Source organism: Schistocerca nitens, chromosome 4 (assembly GCF_023898315.1).
Source record: "Schistocerca nitens isolate TAMUIC-IGC-003100 chromosome 4, iqSchNite1.1, whole genome shotgun sequence".
Taxonomy (NCBI): domain Eukaryota; kingdom Metazoa; phylum Arthropoda; class Insecta; order Orthoptera; family Acrididae; genus Schistocerca; species Schistocerca nitens.
Genome location: NC_064617.1, coordinates 513,508,300 through 513,534,542, shown reverse-complemented (window position 1 = coordinate 513,534,542; position 26,243 = coordinate 513,508,300). Strand labels below are relative to the sequence as shown.

Below are 26,243 nucleotides of genomic sequence, written 5' to 3'. Positions count from 1 at the left end.
TATCAAGGGACCCAACATCCAGAATAATGAAGAAGATGTCGAAGCTTCTCAAGTGGTATTCACAAGAAGAGAATGTCGTTAAAAAGCTCTTCCCTCATGCACGTCGACCACCTACATCTACATCATACTCCACAAGCCACCTAATGGTATATGGGACAGGGTAATTTTTGTACCACTGTCTGAGCCCTCCAACACTGTACCACTCGTGAAAAACAAGTGGGAAGAATGATTGTTAGTAAGATTCTGTATTGATTCTAATTTATTGTATATTCTCCTCATGGACACTTCATGAGATGTATGTCAAAGGAAGAAATATGGTGTCCGACACTTGCTAGAAAGTGCTCTCTCAAAATTTCAGTAGTAAATATCTCCATGATGCACAACACCTCTCTTGTAATGGCTGCCACTGGAGTTTGATGAGCATCTCTGTAACACACTCATGCTGAATAAACAAACCTGTGACGATATGTGACGCTCTTCATTGAATCTTCTCTCTCTCTTCTATCAGCCCTATCTGGTAGGGATCCCAGATAGATGAACAATACTCAAGAATCGGCCAAACAAGTGCCTCATAAGCCACTTCCTTCATGGATGAGATACATTTCCTTCAGATTCTTCCTATGTAATCTGAGCCTGGCATCTGCTTTTCCCCACTATTTGTTTTATGTGATCATTCCACTTAAGGTTGCTTTGGCTAAGTATTCCTAGACAGTTTACAATAGATACTATTTCCAGCAGTTTATCGTCAATAGTGTAGCTATACAGCAGTGGATTTCTTTTCCTGTGTATGCAGAATATGTTACATTTATTTAAGTTCAGGTCAATTGTCAGTTCCTGCACCATTTATCAATTTTTGGAGGTCATTTTGCAAATCATTACTACTTTATTGTATTGAGACTTCGTTATAGACAACTGCATCATCTGCGAACAGCTTTAGAGAGCATCCAACGCTTTCTCCCACATCATTTATATTCGTTGTAAATAATAACAGACCTATCGCACTCCCTTTGGGTGCACTGGAAATTACCTTTGCTTTAGTCGATTTTGTTCTGTTAGGAGCAACGTGTTGAGTTCTGTCTGCAAGGAAGTCTTGAATCCAGTTGCAAATGTGGACTGATACTCGATAAGCTCATACTGTTTTCACTAAACAGCAGTAGGGATAGTGTCAAATGCCTTCCTGAAGTTAAGGATCACGGGCATCAACCTGAGCCCCATTGCCAACGGCGTTGTGGATCTCATGGAGGAACAGAGCGAGCTGAGTTTCACAGGATCTCTGTTTACAGAATCCCACTTTGATTTTTATAGAGGAAATTTTCCTTCTCTACAAACATCATAATTCTTGAGCATAAAACAGACTGATGTCAACAATATAGGTCTATAATTGTGTGCACCTGACCTACAGTCCTTCTTAAAAACGGGAATGACCTGCGCTTTCTTCCAGTCACTAGGTACCCTTTCTTGCTCAAGCAATTTACAATAAATTACTGCTAGAAGGGGAGCAAGTTCTTTTGGTTATCTCAATATCTGCCATTTCAATGTTCGCACAATGACTGAAAGTAGGGACCTTTTACAATCTTCCATGGTGAAACAATTTTGGAATATCAAATTCAGTATTTCTCCCTGTCATCTTCCGTTTTGGTGCCAGTATGGTCACTGAGTGAATGAATATATATTTTTGACCCACTTACTGCTTTTAAATATGACCAAAACCTCTCACAGTTTTTATTGAGATTGGTTGACGAAGTTTCACTTTCAAAGTCATTGAACGCTTCTCTCATTGCTCTCCTTATGCTCAATTTTGCTTTTTTCAGCTTTTGTTTGTCAGCTACGTTTTTACTTCTCTTCAATCTGAGACGATGAAGTTCTCTTTGTTTATGTAGCACTTTTCTAACACAGCTGTTAAACCATGGTGGGCCTTTCCCATCCCTCAAGACCTTACTCAGAACGTATTACATGATTCCTTTGAATTTTTCTATTTGTTTTATGTGTCTTCTCCCTCATCACCAAATATTTGATGTTGGCTGCTCAGATACTCTAAAATTTGTATCCTGTCACTCTTGCTAAGCAAAGATATCTTCGTACCTTTCTTAACATTCTTTGTCAGACCTGCTGTCATTCACGCTATCACAGCCTTATGGTCACTGATATCTTCCTCTACGTTAACCGATTCAATAAGTTCATATCTGTTTGTTGCCAGGAGGTCTAAGATGTTACCCTCAAAAACTGGTTCTCTATCTATCTGCTCAAAGTAGTTTTCAGACAAGGCATCCAGAACAATGTCACACGAATCTCAGTCTCTAGCACCAGTTCTGACAGCATGAGATTCCCAATTTATACCTGGCAAGTTGCAGTCACCCCCTATTATAGCAGCATGATGAGGAAAATTACTAACCATATTCTGCATGTTTTGTCTGAAGCACTCTACCACTAGAGCTACTGAGCCAGGTGGTCTAGAAAAGAATCTGACTACCATTTATGACCGATCTTCGACACTGAACTTCACAATTCTAACCCATGATAACCTCACTAGATTTTATCGAATTCTTTAGTGCAATAAACAATCTGCCACCATTGGCGACTAATCTACCCTTACGATACATATTCCAATCTGAACTTAGGATTTTGTCGTCACTGACATCTGGTTTCAACTGTCATTAACATCTGGTTTCAACCAACTTTTGTCCCTAATACTAGCCAAGCTTTATAACCTTTAATAAGTGATACTAATTCTGGGACCTTTCCTTGGATGCTCCTGCAGTTTACTAAAATCATATTAACCTTTTCTATCTCTGACCTGTGATGATGGCTAATTTATCAGGCCAACTGTTTTTTATCCCAAGGAAGGTTTCTCTAATCTAAAAAAGCCTCACATGCATGCCACATGTACTCCACTACCCTACCAGCTGCTTCCTATGTGTAGTGCACGCATGACCTATGAAGGGGAACCACACAATTTTGTACCCGACAGCGGATGTCGAAAAATTTGCATCCCATACCATTGCAGAGTCGTCTGAGCCCCTAGTTTAAACTTTCCACTCTGATCCAAACCAGAGGACCGTAATTAATACTTGGTACAAAGCTACAAATAGACAGCTTAGCCTGCATCCTGTGTGTGATGCTAGTTGGCTATACTGTACAGCCTTCCAAAGGTTCACAAGAAGAACACACCTCATGTCCCGTTGTGAGCACCACTAGATCACCAACTTACAGACTTGCTCTGCACATTGGTTGTTGTGTGCAACACGAGGATAAGACAGATTTCATCAGTCAAAATAAATGCTTGCATCTTAGAAGAGGAGAAATGATAGCTCTGATGTGGTGTCATTATTTATGTGCATGTGTATATGCTACTCCAGTTATTTGATGACATTGTTGTGAATTTATTTAAGCACACACTGATGTCATCGTATTTTTTTGTACGATACAGAATAGTTTAACCAGATGGATGGCATCGTGATGGGGTGCCCATTAGCTCCAAGCCAACTTTTTTGTGGGGTATCTTTGAAGAAACATTGCCCTGGACACGGTTCCTGCTAACCCTACTTGCGTTCACCATTATGTCGTTGATATGTTCGTTGTCTGGTTTCATGGGCATGAACATCTGGGAGGATTCTTGGACCACAACAGAATCCATGACAACATCAAGTTCATGGTGAAGTTAGACACAGGGTGCTTTGCCTTTCCTCAACATCCTTATCTGCCATAAAGCAAATGGATGTTTCAGTCACAGTGTTTAATGGAGACTCACCCACATGGACTGATACCTGCATGCTACCCAATTATCATCACCCTTTGCAGAAAAGTTCTGTTCTGACGACCTTAGTGCATCGAGCAGGAAGCCATTTCAGATGCTTAAAGCATTCCAAAGGAACTGAGGCACTTAATGAAAAGTATTCATAGAAACAGACTACAAAAATTGCCAGATTTCGTAAGCCATCTTGCCAAAGAAACAGAAGCAGAAGACCCCTGAGGAGGACATGGAGAAGCTTGTAGTTTTGCTGTTCTGTGGCTCAGTATCAGGAAAGATTAGCAGAGGTGTAAAATCAATTTGGTCCTCAAGGCCCCAGCAAAAATTCGACAACTAATGAGGCCTGTGAAAGACGATGTAGGTACAAGGTGTACAACTTTGCTTCCGTCGTTTGCCGATAGGTGGCGACAACGGTAAGAAACGGTCGAAAGAAACAGATCGCAGACGTTAGGCAGTTAGCTTGGACCTCGGTAAACATAACCTCATTCAAACATTAGTCAATTTGTGTCTGCATCATAAAGTTGTTCTTGATTGTTTGTCAGTTTACGAGCCTAATTCTCATCATTTGCGGGAAGTGTTACTGTTTTGTTTCAATATGAAGAAAATAGCGGCTGAGTCTCATCGAATGCTCTCAAGTACGTATGGTAAGGACACTATTAGTGAAAGAACATGTCGGGAGTGGTTTCAACGCTTCAAGAGCGGTGATTTTAATGTCATAGACCGGCACAGTGGTGGAAGAGCGAATGTCTTCGAAGATGCAGAATTGGAGACATTGCTGAGTGAAGACTCATGTCAAACTCAAGAAGAATTGGCACGATTAGTGGGAGTGACACAGCAAGCCTTTTCAAAATGTCAAGGCTATGGGCACGATTCAGAAAGAAGGAACTTGGGTCCCATGTGAGCTGAAACCAAGAGACGTTGAACAACATTTGCTTGTGAACAGTTGCTTCAGAGGCAAAAACAGAAGGGATTTCTACATCGCATTGTGACTGGGGACGAAAAATGGGTTCATTACGATAATCCTAAAGGCAAAAAAGCATGGGGGTATCCCGGTCATCTCTCCATGTCGATGGTCAAACAGAATATTCATGACTCCAAGATCATTCTCTGCATTTGGTGAGACCAGCTCGGCGTCATGTACTATGAGGTGTTAAAACCAAGTGAAACATTCACAGGTGCTCGTTATCAAACACAATTAATGCGTTTGAGCAGAGCATTAAAAGACCAACGGCTGCAATACAGAGAGAGGCACGATAAAGTGATTTTGCAACACAACACCACTCGACCCCTTGTTGCAAGAGAGGTCAAAACGTACTTGAAAACATTAAAATGGGAAGTCCTACCCCACCTGCCATGATCTCCAGATATTGTTCTCTCTGACTATCACCCGTTTAGATCAATGGAGCATGGCCTGGCTGACTAACACTTCCGATCTCATGAAGAAGTCACAAATTGGATCAATTCGTGGATCACTTCAAAAGACGGGAGAAATTAGTGGTCTGCAATGGAAAATACTTTGAATGATACACGTGTAACCAATTTGTTTCATTAAAGCCTCAAATGTTGGGGAAAAAATAGCAGGAGCAAAGTTGTACACCTTGTACATAAAATACTGTGTGAGTGTGGAGAGTTTTATGTTGGACAGACTGTATGTACTGTTGAACAGCCCTGCGTAGAGCATGGGAGATGTGTTCGCCTATTCTATCCTGAGAAATCAATGGTAGTGGAAAATGCTCTAGAAAACTGACACCATTTTGCATTTTCCGAAGCATCTGTTATTACATCATAAAAGAAGCAATGAAGATACAAATTTCATTCACCACCATCAATAAAGCCTGTCGCCTGCAGCTGAGTACAGCTTGGAAACTTGCCACTGAAAGGATGAAGTGGGTGTGCCAAGTGCACAATGAAAACATTACCATATATGGTGCTGGAGGGAGCATCAGTGACATCACTAAAGATAGCATGGCTATATAAGGGCAGCAGCAGCAATCATTTAACAACTACCATTTGACTATGGTCGAGGAACACTCAGCCAAAAGCTTGTGAATTTTAAACCACTTGACGTGCTGGAAGCCCAAGAGAATTTTATCAGTATACATCACAGAAAAATATGCATTTGGACATCTCTCTTAGCGCCTTCCTTATAGGGGGTGGTGGTTTAACAATGCCATATTTCAGTCTCTCCGGAAAAATGTCTTGAGTCAGTGATGCGTTGGACATTTCAGATAAGACAGGGCTTCTAATATAGGAACAAATCTTTAGAACTCTATTGGAAACACCATCAAATCCAGATGAGGTTTTATTTTTGAAAGCATATGTAATTTTCTTAATTTTGGAAGGAGAAGTTGCGAATATATATTCAAATGGCTGAACTTTATGAGATTTTATTTTTCAACATTCTGCTATGAGTTTTCTTTTCAACTATTTGTTTCTACAGTTTCTACTATATTTAACAAATCATTATTAAATTTAATTGCAACCTGTGACTCATCGTTTATAGCCCTTCCATTCAGTTCAATACTGATGTTATCCTGTTCTGTGGGTGGTTGTCCTGTCTCTCGTTTCACTACATTCCATATAGTCTTAAGTCTATAGTCGAGTTACTGGTTTCTGATATTATGTGCTTGTTCCTTGATTTTTTAATATCTTTTCTTAGTAATTTTGAGTAGTTTTTGTAATGTGCAATTACTGCAGGATCTCTACTTATTCTTGACAACAGATACAATTCCCTTTTCCTTTCACAAGACACTCTAATCTCTCCAGTCATCCATGGTTTTTTATATTCGTGTTTAATGTCCCTTCTGACTAGCTTATGCGGAAAGCTATTTTCAAATCATGATATGAATATATCATGGACTAGATGAAATTTATGTTAGCATCTGGTTTAGTATAAATTTCATTCCAGGTCATCTCTTGCAAACTATTCTTAAAATCGTTTTTCCTGGAGTCATTAATAATTTTAACCGATTTCCACTGATGAGTATCTGCAGTGCAAAGCACTATCTCATTTATCCTAACTAACTGTGCATCATGATCAGAGATAGCATTTTTTACTGAGCACACTGTAATTCACTTGCTTCATTATGGTCTTACCGTCTTTATCCACCTGTGTTGGAAAGTTAATTACAGAAATCAAATTGCAGAGTAAAAAAAATGTGTATAGATCAATTTTCCTATCAGAAGCCTTTAGAAAATCTACTATGAAGGCACCACAGTTTATTAACTTCTATCTGAGAGATAGCATAGTAATGAATCCAAATTCCTCATGAACAGTTCAAAATTTTTCAGTGGGGAACTATACACAGTTATAATTAAAAGTGAACTACTATCAAACAATGGGAACTCCAGTTTGGAATAACAACAATATAAGGAAAATGACAGACTGCTACACGCTGCAAAGGACACATTGAGTTGCAGACAGGCGCAATGAAAAGAATATTGCACAGTTAGTTTTCGGTCAAAGACTTCTTCAGAAGAGGAAACACATGCAGTGCGCAAACACACACACACACACACACACACACACACACACACACACACACACACACATACACACATTATATATATATTCATTCACACAAGCAAGCACACTTCACGCACATGACCTCCATATCTGGCAGCTCAGACCAGAATGCAACTGTCATGTTGAATGAAATCAGCTATCTGGAAGGGGCGAAAATGGGATGGGGTAGCAGTGTAAGGAGAGGGAGGGGGAGGGGGAAGAAGAGCACTGCCTTGTCGAGCAAACAGAGACTATGAAGGCATGACAAGACTGCTACCAGGCACAGTGTTGGGAGACTGTGGGGCAAGGAGGTGCGGGCAGAGGAGGGGCGGGGCGGGGGGTAATGGAAAAGGAGAGGAGCAGAGAAGCAGAGAAGGGGAAAAGACAGCTGGGTGCATTGGAAGAGGGTGGCACACGATGAGGCTGAGGGTACATGAACAGGAAGGAGGTGATAGAACAGAGAGGCTGGAAACTGTTGTTGGGTGGTGTGTGGGATCAGTAGATTAGTGTAGGTTGAGGCAGAGTTAATTTTGGGAGCAGAGAATTTGCTGTAAGGATAACTCCCATATACACAGTTCAGGAAAGCTGATGGTGAAGGCAAAGATCCAGATGGGCCGTGTTGCACACCAGCCACTGAAATCAAGCACATTACGTTCAGCTGCATGTTGTGCCACAGGGTGGTCTACTTTGCTTTTATTCTACTCCATCAGAGGCTCGGTCCCTATGAAAGCAGCTATGTCATGTATCAGCTCTGTTGCAATCATTGCATGGCTTTTTATATTGGTATGACTATGAACCAGATGTCCTCCAGGATGAATGGCCGCCACAAAACTGTGGCCAAGAGCAAAGTAGACAACCATCTGGCACAACATACAGCTAAACGTAACATACTTGATTTCAATGGCTGCTTCACAACCCAGGCCATCTGGATCCTCCCCTCTAACACCAGCTTCTCTGAACTGAGTTATCCTTACAATGCCATGCCCAAAATTATCCCGGTCTCAAGCTACTATGACCTACTGCCCCACACATTTCACCCAACAGCTTCCACCCTCTCTGTCCTATCGCTTTCCCCCTATTCATGCCCCCACCTGTGACAAGGCAAGCTGGGATAATTTTAATTCCCCTCTTGTTTTGTCATCTGATTCCTTAAAATTCGTTTTGTTACTTTTAACTGATTACCATTAGCATACATGGGTATAAGCTGCATTTTGATATAAGAGAAAGATTGGCCCTCAGTTTTAAAGGATATAAAACCAGATCTAATTTTGTGCTTAGTTTTAGGTATGTTATTGATTTTCTAATTTATTTTCACTATTCCTTGTTAGTACCTTTTGTTATAGGGTGAAATCAGTAATTGTTTCGTAACTTAAATTCTATTGTTGACGTATAAACAAATATAAATTCTGTACTAATTATTATTATTATTTATTTTATGGCCTTCATTGGACCACTGTAGTCAAAAATACGAAGTTCTAAACAAGTTGTTACACATGGATACAATTTGGTTCGACAATAACTTAATATGATGTTTAGGTAATATAATTATTAGAGGCTATTCTTATATGAAAGGTGTTTTGCTCTTCTGTCTGCCCAATATTTCTTCATTCTTTCAGATATTTTCTTTCTTTCTTCATCCGAGACAACTCTTCCTGTACTCCTTTTATTGATTTTCATTTGTAGTCTGGTTTGCGGGTCTTGCAGTATTCTGGTTTTCTCTGTCTTGTTTTTTAGGTCATCTACTGTAATTTGAAGTTCTTTTATATCTTCCTTAATTTCTGTGATCCATTTAATGTCGCTCTTGCTATTCCACAATTTTTGAATTATTTTTTTACTAATTCTGTTTTCTGGAGTTCTCATCAGATGTCCAAAGAATAAGATGCGTTTCTTCCTGATTGTGCTCATGACTGGTTCTATTTTCTTATATACTGTTTCATTTGATGCTATTCTCCAATGTCCATTTATTTTATACTGTTTATTTATACATGTTCTAATTATTCTTCTTTCTATTTTTAGTATTCTGTCAATTTCTGCTGTATTAGTTGTTTTGAAGATAGTTTCAGCTGCATACGTTATTTCTGGTTGTGTAACTGTTTTATAGTGTTTTAATTTTGCATCTATAGATAGGCTTTTTTTGTTGTATGTAGTTTTGGTAATGCAATTTGCATAGTTCAGTTTTTTTATTCTATTTTGCCATGATGGCTTCTCATTTAGATTGTATGTTATTATTTCGCCTAAATATTTAAATTTATCAACAATTTTGATTTCCTGTTCTCCTATTGTAATTTTGTTTGCAAGTGGTGGATCAGTTAGCATAATCTCCGTTTTTTCAAATGATATTCTAAGGCCTACTTTCTCTGCTATTTCTTGTAGTGATTTCACTTGTTGCCTGGCTTCTTGAACGGTGTTGGCTAGGAGAGCAAGATCATCAGCGAATCCCAAGCAGTTTAAGCTAATATCATCTTTTGCACTTCCAATTCTTATCCTCTTTGGATTGTCCTTGTACCATTCTCTCATTATGTATTCCAGTGCACAGTTGAAAAGTAATGGTGATAGGCAGTCACCTTGTCTTAAGCCTGTTTTTATGAGGAATGGTTCGGAAATTTCTCCTCTAAACTTCACTTTTGATTTGGTGTTGGATAGAGTGAGTTGTATTATTTTGATTAGTTTTGGATGGAGTCCTAGATTTCTTAAAATTTTTAATATTGAAGGTCTGTGGAGACAGTCATATGCCTTCTTAAAATCTACAAATGTTATTGCCAGAGGTTTGTTCCGTTTCTTGTAGTGTGCCATAATCAATTTTAAACTAATTATCTACTCTGCACAGCTTCTCCATGGTCTGAAACCTCCCTGATATTCCCCTAACTCCTGTTCTAATTGCTCCTTGATTCTTTCATGTAGGATTTTGGATAGAATTTTATATGTGCAATCTAGGAGAGAGATTCCTCTGTAGTTGTCTGGGTTGCTCTTATCTCCCTTTTTGTGTAGTGGGTGGATGATAGCTGTGGTCCAATGTTCGGGAAATTGTTCTGTTACCCAAATTTTTGTTAAAGCCATGTGTAAGGAGGTCTTGACTGTGTCACTTGCATATTTCCACATTTCAACAAAAACCTGATCTTCTCCACATGCCTTATAATTTTTTTGTTCTTTAAGAATTTCTTCTACTTCTCGGAAAGTTGGAGGGTCTAGTTTGTTAGGTTTGGTTTTTATTGGGGTATTTATGTTGATTTGTAAGGGTTCTTTGGGTTCCTCGCAATTCAGAAGTTTGTTAAATGCTTTTGCCATGATTTCTGCATTTTCCTTGTTACTGTGTGTCATTCTTCCATCTTCATCTTTCAGTATTAGTGTAGGGGCCTCATATTGTTGTAGTTGTTTCCCAAAGATTTTGTAGTAGTTCCTGGAGTTGGTTTTATGATAATTACCTTCTATAGACTTTATAATATCTTTATGAAATCCTCTCTTGATTCTTCTAATATTTTGAGTGAATTTTTTTCTTTCATTTTTTAGGTTGATGGCATTTTCTTCATTTTTATGTGTTTGAAACTTTAACCATGCTTGGTGTCTATCTTCATGGAATTTGTCACATTCTGATGTCCACCATGCATGTTTCCTTCGTGGGTTCAAGGGAGCTAGATTCTCTGCTTCTTTTTTAAGATTAGGCACTAGTTGTTCTAGATCATCTGTTAATTTGATGGTTTGTGTTATTTGTTGGTACTTATTATTTTTAATTAGCTGATGTGGGTCAAACCTCCTTTTTATTTTATTAGTTTTTCCGGTCCTCTTCTTTAACGGTGTGAATTTGATTTTAATTTTAACCATATAATGGTCTGAACCTGTGTCTACTCCTCTCAGTACTTTAACATTGTGGATCTCCTTATGAAAATTTTTGTCCATACAGACATGGTCTAGCTGCCACTCGCCCTTCCTCCAGTCTGGATGTTTCCAGGTTTTAAGTTTACTGTACTAATTATAAACATTTGGGAGACGAAACAATAGCATTCTTAAAGGATCTATTGGCTCTATTCAAAAACATGTTACAAAACCAGCCCTCATTAATTCCAAATTAATCAACAGTTTTGTCAAAAGTACTGTTTACATAACCGTTAATTTGATCATTCAAACAAATAATTTGGCCTAAACCTTGTAGTAGATGAAACTGTTAAAAAGACGGAATTTTTCGACGTATTCAGTTAATTTAAAGAGTTAAGTTTTAATTGCAATTTCTGTAAATTAAACATCGAAAACTGTGTAGTTTCGGCACCTATTATTGAGAGGATATATAAGGGCCCAATTTTTGGTCAAGAGACAATTCAGCTCACGGCCAAGTTAAAAGTAACCTGTGCTGGTTAGAACAACAATGCTTCAATTTAACTGTGAAATAAGTACTAAATAATTAGCCCACATGTAAAAACCAATGACAGTGACTGCTCCATATGTATGTGATTATCCTTCAAGATCTGTGGACCTTGTGGTTATGTTTTTACTGCTTGTAGATGTTCAACAGTAAACTATTGTAGCAGTATGCAGAGTTTTGCCTGCAAACTATTAATGAGGCTTATCGCAAGTTAAACAATAGTGCACTGGCCATGTAACTGTATATTATTTGGGGGGGGGGGGGTTGTGAAACAAATGTGCACCTGTCGGCTACATAATTTGCAGTAGCCAGTGTAATTTGCAGTAGTCAACGTCGGAATCCACAACCCATATTTTCAGCCAGTGTAGCAACGCAGTATGTCGACACCAAGGACAACAAAAGAAGAAAATAAAAGCAGGTGGGACCACCACACACCCTCACTAAGTGCCACCATGTGCAAGTGCACCCACCCTTCCCTCCTCCTCTCCTTTTACCCCCCACCCCTACTAGCTCCACCTCCCTGCCTCACAGCCTCCCAACACTACGCATGGTGGCAGTCTTGTCAAGTCCATATCTACACACACACGTGCACGCGCACACACACACACAGTGCTCTTCTCTCCCCCTGCCTGCACCCTACTATCCCTTCCCAGCCCCCTCCAGATTGCTGCTTTTGTTCGCTGCATTCTGATCCAAGTTGCCAGAGATGGTGGTCATGTGTGACTGAGGTGAGCTTGATTGTGTGAACAAATGAGTGTGTGTTTTCTATTCTTAAGACTTAAGAAGGCTTTGTTGAAAGCTAAATGTGTAACAGTCTTTTTGCTGTAAGGATAAGGTGAGTAGCAATCTTTCTTTTTCCTTACATTGTTGATCTGTTGTTCAGTACTAAATTGGGAGTATACACTTCTGTGTGCCGGTCACTAAAAAATTTACTTGTCTCAATGTTTTTGAATGTGTGTTCTGTCTTAACGTTCCTCCTTTTTCCATATTAGTTCTACATGTGTAAGATGCTAGAGTGTAATCTTTTATGCATAATTTTTCTACCATTGAGGTTATGTAGTGTCCAGATAGGCACAGGATGTCTACCTTCCAAGAGCTCTCTACATTTTACAAATAGACAAGAAGCTCTGCTACATTATTACTCAATCCTACAATATTTTGGGACCAATGACCTTGCTGTTTGGTCCCCTCCCCCCAACTCAACCAACCCAGGGCTCTCCCTATTGCTGTAATTTCTGCCTTTACCCTCATTGTTCCCTGCTCCGAAAACTATGACAACCTAAGCCTCCTTGTCAAAACCTTTACAAAGATACCTTAAGTCCTCTGTCACCTGGATAAGGCTAGGACTTAGCTTCACAATACTTATGACCTGGTACCTTGTCCCTTATCTCTCCTGTACCATCTGGCCTACAGATCTCCCATGGCTATGACCTAGCAGCAAGACTCTTTTTCTGCCTACTCTCTTTTGGTACCAACCTACACTTGTGGTTTCTTTGCTAGTCATCCACTGTAGCCTACTGTTAGCTGGATGAGGCCCTTCACCTCCTACTTCAGTAACAAGTCAAACTGATTCGAGACTATAAGCTCAAATGTAGATGAAGAAGTTGAAGAGCTGTTCCTTTCTCAACCATTGCTGTTCCTTTCTCAACCATTGCTTGTTTACCCACTCCCCACAGTATCTTTTCCGTTTCAACCTATCTAGTTCCAATTTTGTGTGACCTAAATTCAGCCTGAAGGGCACAAACTTTGCCTTCTGTTCAGTGATTTTCTTGTCTCTTCTGCAGAGCCTACAGTTCCTGGAAGGGCCTCATTGAGTTTCCTATTCAGTTCCCCGCTACAATCACCCATGCAAAATTCCAACCCACAATCAACACATACCACTCCCTCTCTGATCATTCCTTGGCAACATCCACACTAATCATGCATTGCAATACAGATTACACACTTAAAAATAGAAGTACATCACTACACTACACTAATTTTATTTACTTATGAAATTCCTGATCTGCACCTGCAAATGTTTATCACTGATCCACATCTGCGGATATTAAAAACTAGGCTTGCACCTGCTGAAGATCGTATGTAAAGCTGTGAATAAATGGCTGGACGTTGTGAATGTCATTTGTATCAAATTTTTACATTTTTATATCCAGCAGCAGTACACAACATTTTTGTTCCATATTTCCTTTATGGCCTATCAATAAGCAGAGATGACAAAAATACTTGTATCACTAGATTATTGATTTGTCGGACCGGGACTCAAACCTGGATTATCTGTTTATCACAAGTGGTCGCCTTACCACTTTGACTATCCAAGCACGCTCCCTAGACTGAACCAAATTTCCATAGACACCTATCTATTTCTTCTCAATTAATTCATTTACCCACATTCACACATCTCGTGATTTCCATGCAGGTTTTTAGAATCAAGATAAACATTAAGTCATGCAATACCATCCTATAAAGTGACATATGAAAAATTTCCTAAACATAATTACAGCAATTCTTTGGTCAAGAGAAATATAAGAAGCTGACATGCCTATCACAAGAATTGCCAGTCTCTGACCAAATGCAACAGACAACATCCATTGTGAGGCTTAGTAGCAACAAACGGAGCGGGCACAAGAAGATGTGTATGGCAATGAGCACAGATTGTCTCTAGTGAATGTATCTGTCCGCCCCCGGTAGCTGAGTGGTCAGCACCACAGAATGTCAGTCTTAAGGGCCCAGGTTCGATTCCCGGCTGGGTTGGAGATTTTCTCTGCTCAAGGACTGGGAGTCGTGTTGTCCTAATCATCATCATCATCATTTTATCCCCATCGACACGCAAGTTGCCGAAGTGATGTCAAATCAAAAGACTTGCACCCAGCGAACGGTATAACCGACGGGAGGACCTAGTCACACGACATTTACATTTTTTTAGTGAATGTATCTTACTATAACAGATTTTTATCTTATCATTAAATACTGATCTGCCTTACAATACATTAAACACAATTTGCTGCTTCAAGCACTATTTACTAATGAAATTAGCATAATGTTTTGAATTTGTAAATAACAGAGCTGTACTGTCATGGATCTGAAAATAACAATAATAATAACAGCACACTGAAACAAATATTTTAACAAATTGGTCAAAATAGCATTATTTGTAGTTATATATGGATTTTAATAAACCAGGAAAAAGCACGCTCATGAAATGAAACATATTTCTGTGTTTCACATGAGTCAAAGAGAAAAAGAATTGTGAAATCATTTCAGTTCATGTATACCGATGAAAGATACATTCTGATGGAGAGATCTCATACTGTAATAGCCAGGGCAACTCTTCTGTCATGCAAGATCATCAGAAAACGGCTTTATCAAAAGCACAAAGCTAATATTTATATCCTACAAATCTGGAAATTTTCATGAAGAGATGAATAGTGTGAATTTAAACACTGCTTTTTAGATGTATTACATGATTTAGATGATGCTTGTGTGATTGTCATGAATGCCTGTTATCAAAATAAGTACAAAGAAGCAACAAAAGCAAAAACTATTTCAATCTTGGGCCGCTATACGAAAGTGGAGATGTCGGAAGAAGTCATCGGCTACAAGCGCAGTTACCATCAATTTGAATTTGACAGCTTAACAGCAGAAATGGGCCATGAGAGTGTGATGGAAAATGTGAGAGTTCTAGTTAATGGACAGGTTGTATTCTGAAAATGCATTCAGAATGAAAAATGTGCAGAAGTTAATTCAGGAACCCATTCATGAAGTTTCTCTGGAACACTGAATTAAATGCATAGACTTTGGTTAAAATTTGCAGAACAATGATTTTCTGAAGAAGTGCACTAGAGAAAAATCTGTTGAAAGCATTGCCACTGCTTCAAATGACTCCACAGATACTGTGTGTGTGTAAAGGAAATGAATGCGGATAAAATTGCTGAAATAGCTGCACACCGTGAGGATGCAGCCTACAAAATGACATTCTTGCACTAACTCTGCCTCACTCGGATTGAATCACATAATAGCTCTATTGGACACGCCTTAACACCTTAAGACAATCGAGAATGGGTGAAAGGTACTACTATACCATGGATTAAAACACAATTAAAATCACAGAGGAGCTACACCAATGCCACAGGTAAATGTGATCAGCTAACCACTTACAAAAAATGGGAGTGGCCCAGTCACCATCCTAAGATACTGAGTTTTCGGATACACTTAGTTCTTCAGAACAGGACATTTAAAAATCATTAAATGTCATGTTTCGTTATCTTTTCCCTTCTCAACGTTGTCTTCCCTTTCCTATCTCCTCCTAAAAATTTATCAATATGAGGCACAACAGCCACCAGGCATACACTGCCTATGCTGGGCAGTTTGTCAATGTTACTTGTGGGAAGAAAAAACCCTCTTGTTTCTACTTTGCTCTGTGGTTAAAACGACGTGCAAAGGTAAGGAATGCTTCGATGTTTACATAATCAAAACAGAAATAGCTTTATAATTTAACAGATGAATTCTTTGTTTTCTAATAATATACCTTATAAATCACATGACAATACATAACTATGGAGATGCGGAAGAATGGCAATATGGTCCCAAGTTCAAGTATCGGTCTGGCACACAGTTTTAATCTGTCAGGAAGTTTGACATAGTTGCTATTTCACTACAGTATTATCTAAACATTTTCTTGACTATGGTTGCCATCCACAATAATTTTTTTAAAAGAAGCCATTGTCTGCTTCTGGCATTTTTTTTTAATGAGGAATTCCAATAATGAAAATGGACATCAGTGATACATATACTGAGAGTGAAGCATTGTTTTTGAAGAGTTCACTGCAATGTGCTTTCTGTTGATTTTGGTTATGCACTGTACATAACATGTGCCTGACAGCATTGTTTTATAGCACAGTTTGGCTCGACATGGACAGGCATAGTTGTCATCAATGTTCTGACCAAGTATCATCTAACTGCCACAAGGCAGGATCACTGTATTTTGCACCAAGGCTTCAGACTTATGACATCTGAGGTGTACAATGAGTGGGAGAACTGTGCAGAGAAGGTGGAGGAGGTGCTCTTACACTTGACCCTCCAGCTGTCACTTTCGCTACTCTGTAGCAGGGTGGTATATTACTGCTTGATAATTTTTTTTGAGAAAAGAGAAATAGCCATACTGAAAATGAATATGAATGGTACACACCTATACTATGAGTGAAGTACTGTTCTTGAAGAGGTCACTGCAAGTTGTTCTCTAATTGACACTAGAAGAATTCTTGCACCATCATTCAGCATTCTGAAAATACTATCCCTGTAAGTTGAATATTTGAGAAAAACGTCTAATGACTTGATCTTCAAGTATGTTTAATTTTGTAATGGACAAAAAAAATGTCTAGTTAAAATGTGCTTTAACATTTTCACCTGTAGTACTTACAGTTCCATCTGAAGAACGTCAGCTGCCTTTGAGAGTTAACTTACATCAAGAAGTACTATCACCAAGAATTACTAATATGCCTCAAGGACAGAGTACAAGATTATGAACAGTATTTGTTCCTAAAGATTATGATCAGTATTTGTTCCTACTTTCATTTGCATTCAGGGTCACAGGAAGCTGAATAATAATGCAAAGATTGATGCAGTTGTCCAATGTAACCCTTTCAGGAAGTTAAACTGATAAAATTTAAAACTTCCTGGCAGCGCACACTCCGCTGCAGAGTGAAAATCTCATTCTGATAAAATTTACTTTCCGTAATGTAGGGAATGTAAACAATTAAGGTTATCCACAGGAGACATAATGGTATTCCATTATTATCCACACACAGAATTTTGGGGAAATTAGTTTGGGGATTATGCTTGAAGTATTGCTGAAAGCACAAGTAGTATGTGGCTTCCAAGAAACCATGCACTTTCTGAAGCAAAAAATGTTTTAAAGCTATCTGCATAGTATTTCTGATTTTGTGTGTAATGCTTTGAGATACCTGTGAATGACCATGCGGCAATTTGCGACTAGCTGCAGTTCGCCAGAATCGTGTCAGGAACAGATAACAAAATTCCACTGCCTTGCAGAAGGGCTGCTGATCATTGTCACAGAATAAATTATACTATCTGAAGTACCCAGAAAATATGGTCGGATGTCAATGTAACTTCGTACACCCACACACAATCAGCAGGTATGTAAATGATTAGAGTTGTAATTCTCTTTGCCAGATAGAATGGCCACCAGAGAGCATTAGTGTTGTTTCATGACCTGGTAGGGTGTCCAAGGGGTGTGAATAGAGTCAGATGTTGAGCAATCACTGTGAAGGCCATGGAGACACCATGTATTTGTTTGGGACACCTGACAAAGTTTAAGAGCCTCATTACTGGTCTATATTTGGCCAGCTGGTGGAATTGTGCAATATCCAGATTTACAGGGCATTTGGAGATAACAGTGGCCTGATAAAATACTGCATGTGAACATGTGGGCAGGCATAGTTGTTATCAATGTGCTGACCGAGTATCGTCTAACTGCCACAAGGCAGGATCACTGTATTTTGCACCAAGCACACTGTAACACTTTTTGCTTCCATCTGAGAATAAGCAATGGACTACTTTCAACATTCTGTGTCACAATGTACCACTGGTCGGAGACTAGCAGCAGCCAGACTAGAGAATTACTGTCCCACCAGTAGGCCACATTCGGAGTGGTGCTGTGAATGTGAAGCATGGACTGGTGACAAATAGTGTAGCACTGTGTTGCGCAATGAATTGTGGTTCTGTACTACCCGGATGTAGAGTATGGCAGTGACCTGCTGAGAAGTTTCATTCTTTCAATGTTTTGGAGAGGCACAATGGTACGACTTCTTGTATCATGGTGTGGGGAGCCATAGGGTATGATTTCAGGTCACAGCTGGTGGTGATGTCATGTCATAGACATCCTGCAACTTCATGCATTACATCTCATGCAACAGGACAATGCTCGTCAACGTATGGCACATGTCTCAATGAACTGTCTGCATGGTTGACATACTCCAGTGACCAGTAAAATCCTCAAAACTGTCCCCGATAAAATGTGTGGGACCAGCTTGGACGTCAACTCAGTCCCAGTGCCAATATCCTGGATATCAAGTATCAGTAACAACAGTTGTGGGGCAGCTTGGCTCAGGAAAGTTTAGAATGACTTTATGACAATGTTCCCAACCAAATGAGTGCATACATCCAGGCCAGTGGGGGCGCAACTGCATACTAATACTAATAAGTGGCCCATACTGCAAAGTTCTTTGCCAATTTGACTTGATTTTATTATCACTGAAATAACATCACATACCATCAGATTCAGAAGGATGTAGGTTGCAGTAGGTACTGGGAGATGAAGAAGCTTGCACAGGATAGAGTAACATGGAGAGCTGCATCAAACCAGTCTCAGGACTGAAGACAACAACAACAACAAACCATCTAAATCTGTAAAGTTTACGTCTCCCTTCTTGGGGGTTTCACTTTTTTTGTCGGGTAGTGTATTTAGTGGTAGCCACAGAAAACTCGAAACACATACAAAAGAGAATCACTGTTCTTTTGGTAGATCTAAAATAAGATTCTGTTCTGTTCTTGTTACTATTGTATTAGTAAGAGTCTTCAGTGGAGACATTGTGCAGACCATCTTTCAATCATGGAGAAATTGTCTCTCTGATGATAAGTAATGGTACATTAAATGGATAATATTTTCTAGAAGATCACACATGTGTGTGACTGAATGGTATTTTCTAGAAGATCATATACCTGCAAAGGTAAGAAATCTTCTGTCTTCAAGTCTGCTGCATTAGAGTTTGAGTTCCCACTACTTGGGAGTAAGATGGCTGCATCCTGGTTTTCAATATGAAGACTGGTTTGATGCAGCTCTTCACACTAAACTGACAATTCCTTGATGCTTCAGGATATGTTCTATCAACCTAACCCCTCATTTAGTCAAGCTGTACCATAAATTTCCTTGCTCCCCCATTTTGGATCAGTTCTTCATTAGTTACACAATCCTCCCATCTCACTTTCCCTGTTCATGCTAATGTTTATTGTCCACACTTCACTTCTGTCCAAGGTTGTACGTCAGATAAATATTTTCAGAAGGAACTCTGCAACACTACAGTTTATATTAGAAGTTAAAATATTTCTTGCTATTGCAATCTGTATTTTATATCCTCTCTACTTTAGCCATCTTCAAATATTTTGCTGCCCAAATGGCGCATCTCATTTACCACTTTAAAGTCTTTTCAGGAACCATCCATTCCATTCAACTGATTTTACAAGTCCTTTGATGTCTGAGAAAGAATTAGAATGTCATTGGCAAATCACTAAGTTTTTATTTCTAATCCAGAACTTTATATATCTTTCCTAATTTATCTTTGGTTTCCTTTACTGCTTGCTCAATTTACAGACTGAATGACGTCAGGGTTATGCTATAAACAGTCTCTCTCCCTTCTCAACTACTGCTTTCATGTCCTTTGAATCTTAAAACTGCTTTCTGTATTTTATTTCTGTTTTAAGAATTTCAAAGAGTGTATTCCACTCAACATTTTGAAGAGCTTTCCCTTAATTTAAAAAATCATAAATGTCTTCACTTTGTGTCTATGCTGGCTGTGATTGTGTTCTCTATGTTGTTCACAGTAATTTATACGCATTCCTATTTTATAATTTATTATTCAACTTACTCCTGTATTACCTCCATTTGATTTTGTTTTGATTACCCTTTACTCCTATTCTTTCTGCCATTGCATATCACTAATTCTGCCATTTCTCTATGTTCTCTAATCTATCTTGTGGATTGTGGGATCCAACACATGATGCTCTGACTCATGGAGTGCCCCCCCCCCCCCCCCCCCTGCCTTTCTCATTTTGATGATGGTATCCTCCAAGTATCCACCTGAAGAAGGGACTATTTTACCCAAGAGGATGCCATCACCATTAAACCACACTGAAGAGTCACATGTCCTCAGTAAATATATAGGCTGAAGGTTTTTTTTTTCTTCCCCCCTCAGCTGCTGTTCTCAGCAAGGCTATTTTATATGTATTGTCGAAACATGAAGCCAATCCATGCAGCAACACCCATGATTAAGGGGAGGCAAGAATGAGGAGGAGGGGGGAAATGGAGGATATTTGCAGCGTAGTAGTCAAGTTATTACATAATTCATGGTTATATTTTTGTACTACTATGTAGTAAAATAAGAGGGCAAAACAGTTGTTCAAAGTTGCAATTTAAAATTTTTATTGACATTCATTCCCATTCTTGAGAAACAGCTGCACAAAAGCCCTGAAAGAGGACATGTGGTGGTTGCAGTTTGTCTCTCTAATGCATCTCAGATATGCTTTGTACATTTCAGATGCAAAGCCCTTACTGACCACTCCACACCTTCACTTAAGAAAAATCCATCCATGAGAGCAGTTTGACATGGACAGATATTACAATTCATGAAGAGAAAGTATGACCCACTGCACCTCTGGAAAGTTGCACAGGTTCATGCAGCCCTTATCTCTGTGCCTCTGGACATTTTTAGTATTCCTTCAACAATCAATGAAAATTCATATGCTCATACTACACGGTGCCGCCCCACAATAAGCCACCACAGTTACCAACCGGCATCTTTCCACAATGCCACTGAGGTTCTACTACGACATACTGGGTTAGTGAATAAAAGTTCATAGCGTTTTTCCATTAGTTTAATAAACACAACGGATACTCATAACAGAGACTTTAGTCATCAGTAATACATTCTCCTTCACTATTTACCCGAGTCTGCGAAAGCTGGGGTAGCTTTTCGATTCTGCAGCTGTAGAAATCACATGGTTTTTAGGCAAAGAAATTGTCGAGCCATGTTTGGAATGCATTTTCATCTGGAAAGGAAGTTCCTTGAAGATTTTTTGATAGAGTGTGGAAAAAGTGAAAATCTGGGGGTGCAGGTTCATGTAAAAACGGTGGGTGTGGAATGACACCCCAACCGAATTCCTGTGTGGTGTTTTTGGACCATCTAGCAAAATGCAGGTAGGCATTATTATCATGGAATAGTCTCACTTCATGCAGTCTTCCTGGTCATTGTTCTTTGACTGTATCTGCAAGACGTCTCAGCTGTTGACAATAAATGTCAGCAGTGAAGGTTAACCTCAGGAAGGAATTCATAGTACACAACACTGCAGCTGTTCCACCAGATGCGTAACATTATCTTTTGTGGATGAATGAAGGTCTTTGTATGGAGAGTTGCTGCCATTTTCCATCACCAGTAAAGATACTGGACAGGAATGGTCGGTATTTTTCACGAGCCAATTTATAATGAGCTAGCAGAGAAGCACATATAGCCAGCCACTGGTTTCTGTGATTCCGGCAAAAGAGTATGCGATAGCCATATACCCGATTTTTGAACCTCCTCCACTGCAGGTAAATGTCACACGATGGTGGAATGGTCACAATTTATCACATCTGTCATTTCTCGAGTTCACTGATTTGGATCATTGTGGATTAATGCATGTAAACGATCTGCATCAAACCCCAAAGGTCGTCCTGCACATGGAGAGTCTCTAATGTCAGAACGATCCTCCTTAAAATGAGAAACCCATTTCCTTGCCATGCTCTGTCCAATGGCATCACCCCATGCACAACGCAAATATTTCTGGCTGCCTCCACTGCTGTCATCCCTGTACTGAACTCAAACAGAAAAATATATCAGAAATGTTTTGATTTCTCCACTAGGCACTCCACTTTCTGGCGTCCACAGCTCCACTCACTACCTCCAAATGACAATACATAAATTCAAATAGCACAGTGAACCACAAACAAAAAAGGCATGCAATAAATAAACCCATGGCCACCCAAATACCAACATGCAAAACAAAAATGCTGCAAACTTCTGTACCAACCTAATACTTTTCACCTACATAAATTTGGAAAAAAAAGAAAGAATTATGTTGTACACTAGAACTGAAGTGAGACTCATCTGTGAGGAATACATTCCTTCATTCTGGATCCAATCTCAAGGATACTGATCACAACAAAGGGGCCCACCTCTACAATACTGAGGGCAATAGTCACACCGCTTGATGTCTGGTGTACAAATCAATTGCTCTGAGCACGTGGTACGTACTCTGTCAGGGAAACTGCAATTTCTTAGGTAGCAGCAAACTAAATACAATTTTCTTGGAATCAGCATTACAACCCACTATGCAGCTAAGGTCAGATATTGATCCTAATGTGGAGAAGTACTTTTGACTGACCTTACGCTAGCCTACAACAAATGCTTTCTGTGCCTTGAAATTGATGCCAATGACTTGAAATAACAATGTGTGGAAAACTCTACGATACTGAGACAGTGGTCTGAGTCAGACTTGCTTCAAGATGTTCACAGATTCTACACTGTGAGATAGTGTTCAAATGGCATTTTTGTGATGTTATATTGCAAAAGTTAGCAGAAGACTATACTCAGCTCACAATGCATCTGCAAACATAACACACGTCATGAGCCAAACACATATTTTTCTTACGACAAAATCAAACAATGGAAATTCCAGGACGGAATAATGACAATATTATAAGGATATTTGCTACTCACCATAGAGCGCAGATGCTGAGTAGCAACTATCCTTTTCATAGTATTGATATCTTTTACTTCTGTTTGATAACCCAATACACTTGTAGCAGCAAGGCATACTTTCCTATATAGACAGCACAATTTCTTTGGGAGAGAGGTGGGGGCTGGGAGGGTGTCTTGTCACAGCCAGTTAAAGTAAATCCTCGTCTTTTCTCTTTTCTTTCCCTCTCTGCGATTATGATTAATTTTTGGACATTATCTAATATATTGCTTATTCCTATGAGGCACATACATAAATACGTGACAGTCAGTGGAGAAGAAATCCTGTCTTTAAGCTACTGTGTGTCACTGTGGCTCTGACTGGGTGCTTTTGGGTGTCCGTACAAGAGCACTTGAACTAAAAAAAGAATGATGGTTTGAAAATCAGTGATATTCTCTGTACAATAATGTCTGATAGAGTGCCATCATTTGCAGCTAAGGTGTTGTCTATACTCATTTTTGTTTATATGTTTAACCCACGGATTAACATTATTATAATATACAGTCCAAAACAATTTACACTTATGCATTGTTCATAAGAATCTGCAAATAGTCCTATAAAATTATGCTTATGCTAACATGCAGTTACAGTTTAATTAATTGCGAGGTGGCTGACATGACAGATATCACATTCTCTACAACGAAAAAATTTGACTGTGCTGAGTCCTTGTAAAATTTTGCAGCTTTAACATCTCACTGTTTTTAGCACAAATAGTGAAAGTTTTGAATTCCTACACAAAAAATCAACTTGTTTTTAAGTTTCCAGAGTAATTAGGATACAGAAAATGCAATGTGTTATTTAATAAATGTACAATGGCTGAAGCAGCAAACTGTGTTTAATTTGTTATTTGTTATCACAATAATCATCTACCTCACAGCAATATCCACTTCAAGAAGGGAGAAATTTAAGTCTAATCTCATAAGCAAGTAAGTCATTTAAATATAACTGCATACCGAGCCTTTGTAGGAAAGATGTGCTCCAGAAAGTGTGAAATATCGTGTCCTCCACCTTCTGAAAATTTTCCAGCGACCTTTCTTTTCTTTTAACTGTCCTTCAATAACTGGCTGGCTGTCTTGAAGGAAACCCACTGCTCTCTCTGGATGGTTGCATAGAAAACAACCCCACTGTCCTCCAGAACATTCAAATACATCAAAGAAACCACTATGCCTGAGTTCATTCAATAACGCATCTTGATCCTAGAGAAACAAAAAGTTAAATTGCCAAGCATATTTAAAATCAAGTTAGTAGAAAAATACAAGAAATAGAAAACTTTTACATTTTACCTTCGAACATGGAAAAGCAGATGTGACTAGTGTCAAAAATGTCTTATTCTCGCACTTCAGAATGTCCCAACAGTTTTTCAGACTACTGACAGAAGAATCACGTGAACTGAGTGCTGAATCGGAGCGTGCCTAGAAGAAAAAAGCACATAGAAATAATTACTTTCATTGTTGAACTTCTTTGTTTCTTTCATGATGCTGTGGCATATATACACTGAAAAGCCAAAAAGACTGTGACCACCTGCTTAATAGCTTGTTTGTCTGTCTTTGGAACGAACATCACTGATACTGCATATCAGGGATCTGATAGTTTGTTGGTAGGTTTGTGGAGGTAAGTGGCATTAGATGCCTATGCACAAGTCATGTAATTCGTGTAAACAACGGCCCGCTGATTAGCATACACAGTGATGGGCCAATAGCGACTCAGATGGGTTCCATAGGATTTACATCAGGCGAATTAGGTCACCAAGACATCAACATGACTTCACTACAATGCTCCTCAAACCACTGTAACACAATTCTGGCCCTGAGACACAAGACAATTATACTGATGAAAGATGACATAGTCACCGAGAAAGACTTCAAGCATGAAGAGATGCAGGTAGTTTGCAGCTGTCAGTGTGTCTTCGATTACTACCACAGATCCCATGCAAGCGCAGGAAAATGTCTCCTATAGCACAATACTGCTCCCACCAGCCTGTTACTGTGATGCACTGCACATTTTGAGACTCCATTCACCACAATGACAGCATTTGTGGAGACGATCATCAACCTAGTGTAGCGAAAATGTGTTTTACTCAATGAGTCAACATGTTTCCATTGATCAACAGTTGAATTCCAATGGTCCCATGCCCATTGCAATTGTAATTGACAATGTTGTTGTATCAACATGTGAACACATAGGGACATTCAACCGTGGAACTCCATTTTCACTAATGTACGATGAACGATGTGGTCCGAAACAATCACGCGTGCACCAGCAATTTGCTCTTTCCACAGAGATGGCACAGATCACCCTCTACCCTACTTTACAGAGCAGATAAGCCTGCAAACCCCATGTTCCGTGAAGAGTCATGGACGTCAAACCATTTAGTACCTAGTGGTAGTTTCAATGTCCTTCTACCTCTTTCTATAGATGCTCATTACAGCTGCACGTGAACATTTGACCAGCTTCACTTTTTTTTTGAGATATCGTTCACAGGCTCTGCATATTAATAATCCGACATTTGTCAGAGTCATTTAGCTCAGTGTATTTTCCCATTTGCAGCCCATATTTTTGCTACGGTGACCCCCATCTGTGTCTGCTCTGCTTACATACTTTTGTTATCACCTAAACTGCCTGCAACGTCACCAGGCAGCATCCAATGTTACAGTGGCTTATCAGTGTATATTATTACACAGACTAACATTTTCAGCATGTTATTTACTAGGGCCAGTTGTAAACAGAAATATTTTGTGATTCTTGAAATTTTCCCTCGGTAAAGAGTATTCCAAGAAGTTTTGGGATTGCAGCTAGATGACATCAAGTTCGTGCCACAATGTTTCAGCTGACAACCATTCAGCCACCTTCAGGTAAGTGTTTTGCATTGGAGACTGCTAGTTCAAATCAGTAACTTTGTACCAAAAATTTGTGCGGAGATGCCCAAGGGCTGTGTTATGCAAGCTATGAGAAGATCCTCACATCGTGGATAAGTAGAAACACCGCTGTACTGTTTTCACATGAGATCTAAGACCAGAAGATTTACAGCTTGATGAGCGAATCAATGTTCCAGAAGATTTATAAAGACACCA

At 39.2% G+C, this 26,243-nt stretch overlaps 1 protein-coding gene across 4 annotated transcripts in view; it reads right to left on the bottom strand.

Annotated features, from left to right (window-relative positions):
- Positions 1–26,243, bottom strand: part of LOC126253367 (protein melted) — a 253,424-nt gene that overhangs the window by 24,002 nt on the left and 203,179 nt on the right. For all 4 annotated transcript variants that reach the window (XM_049954643.1, XM_049954641.1, XM_049954642.1 and 1 more), the window contains 2 exons: positions 24,456–24,584; positions 24,126–24,368 (listed from right to left, as the gene is read on the bottom strand). In XM_049954643.1, coding sequence (XP_049810600.1) covers positions 24,126–24,368; positions 24,456–24,584 — 372 coding nt within the window. The remainder of the gene's footprint in view (positions 1–24,125; positions 24,369–24,455; positions 24,585–26,243) is intronic.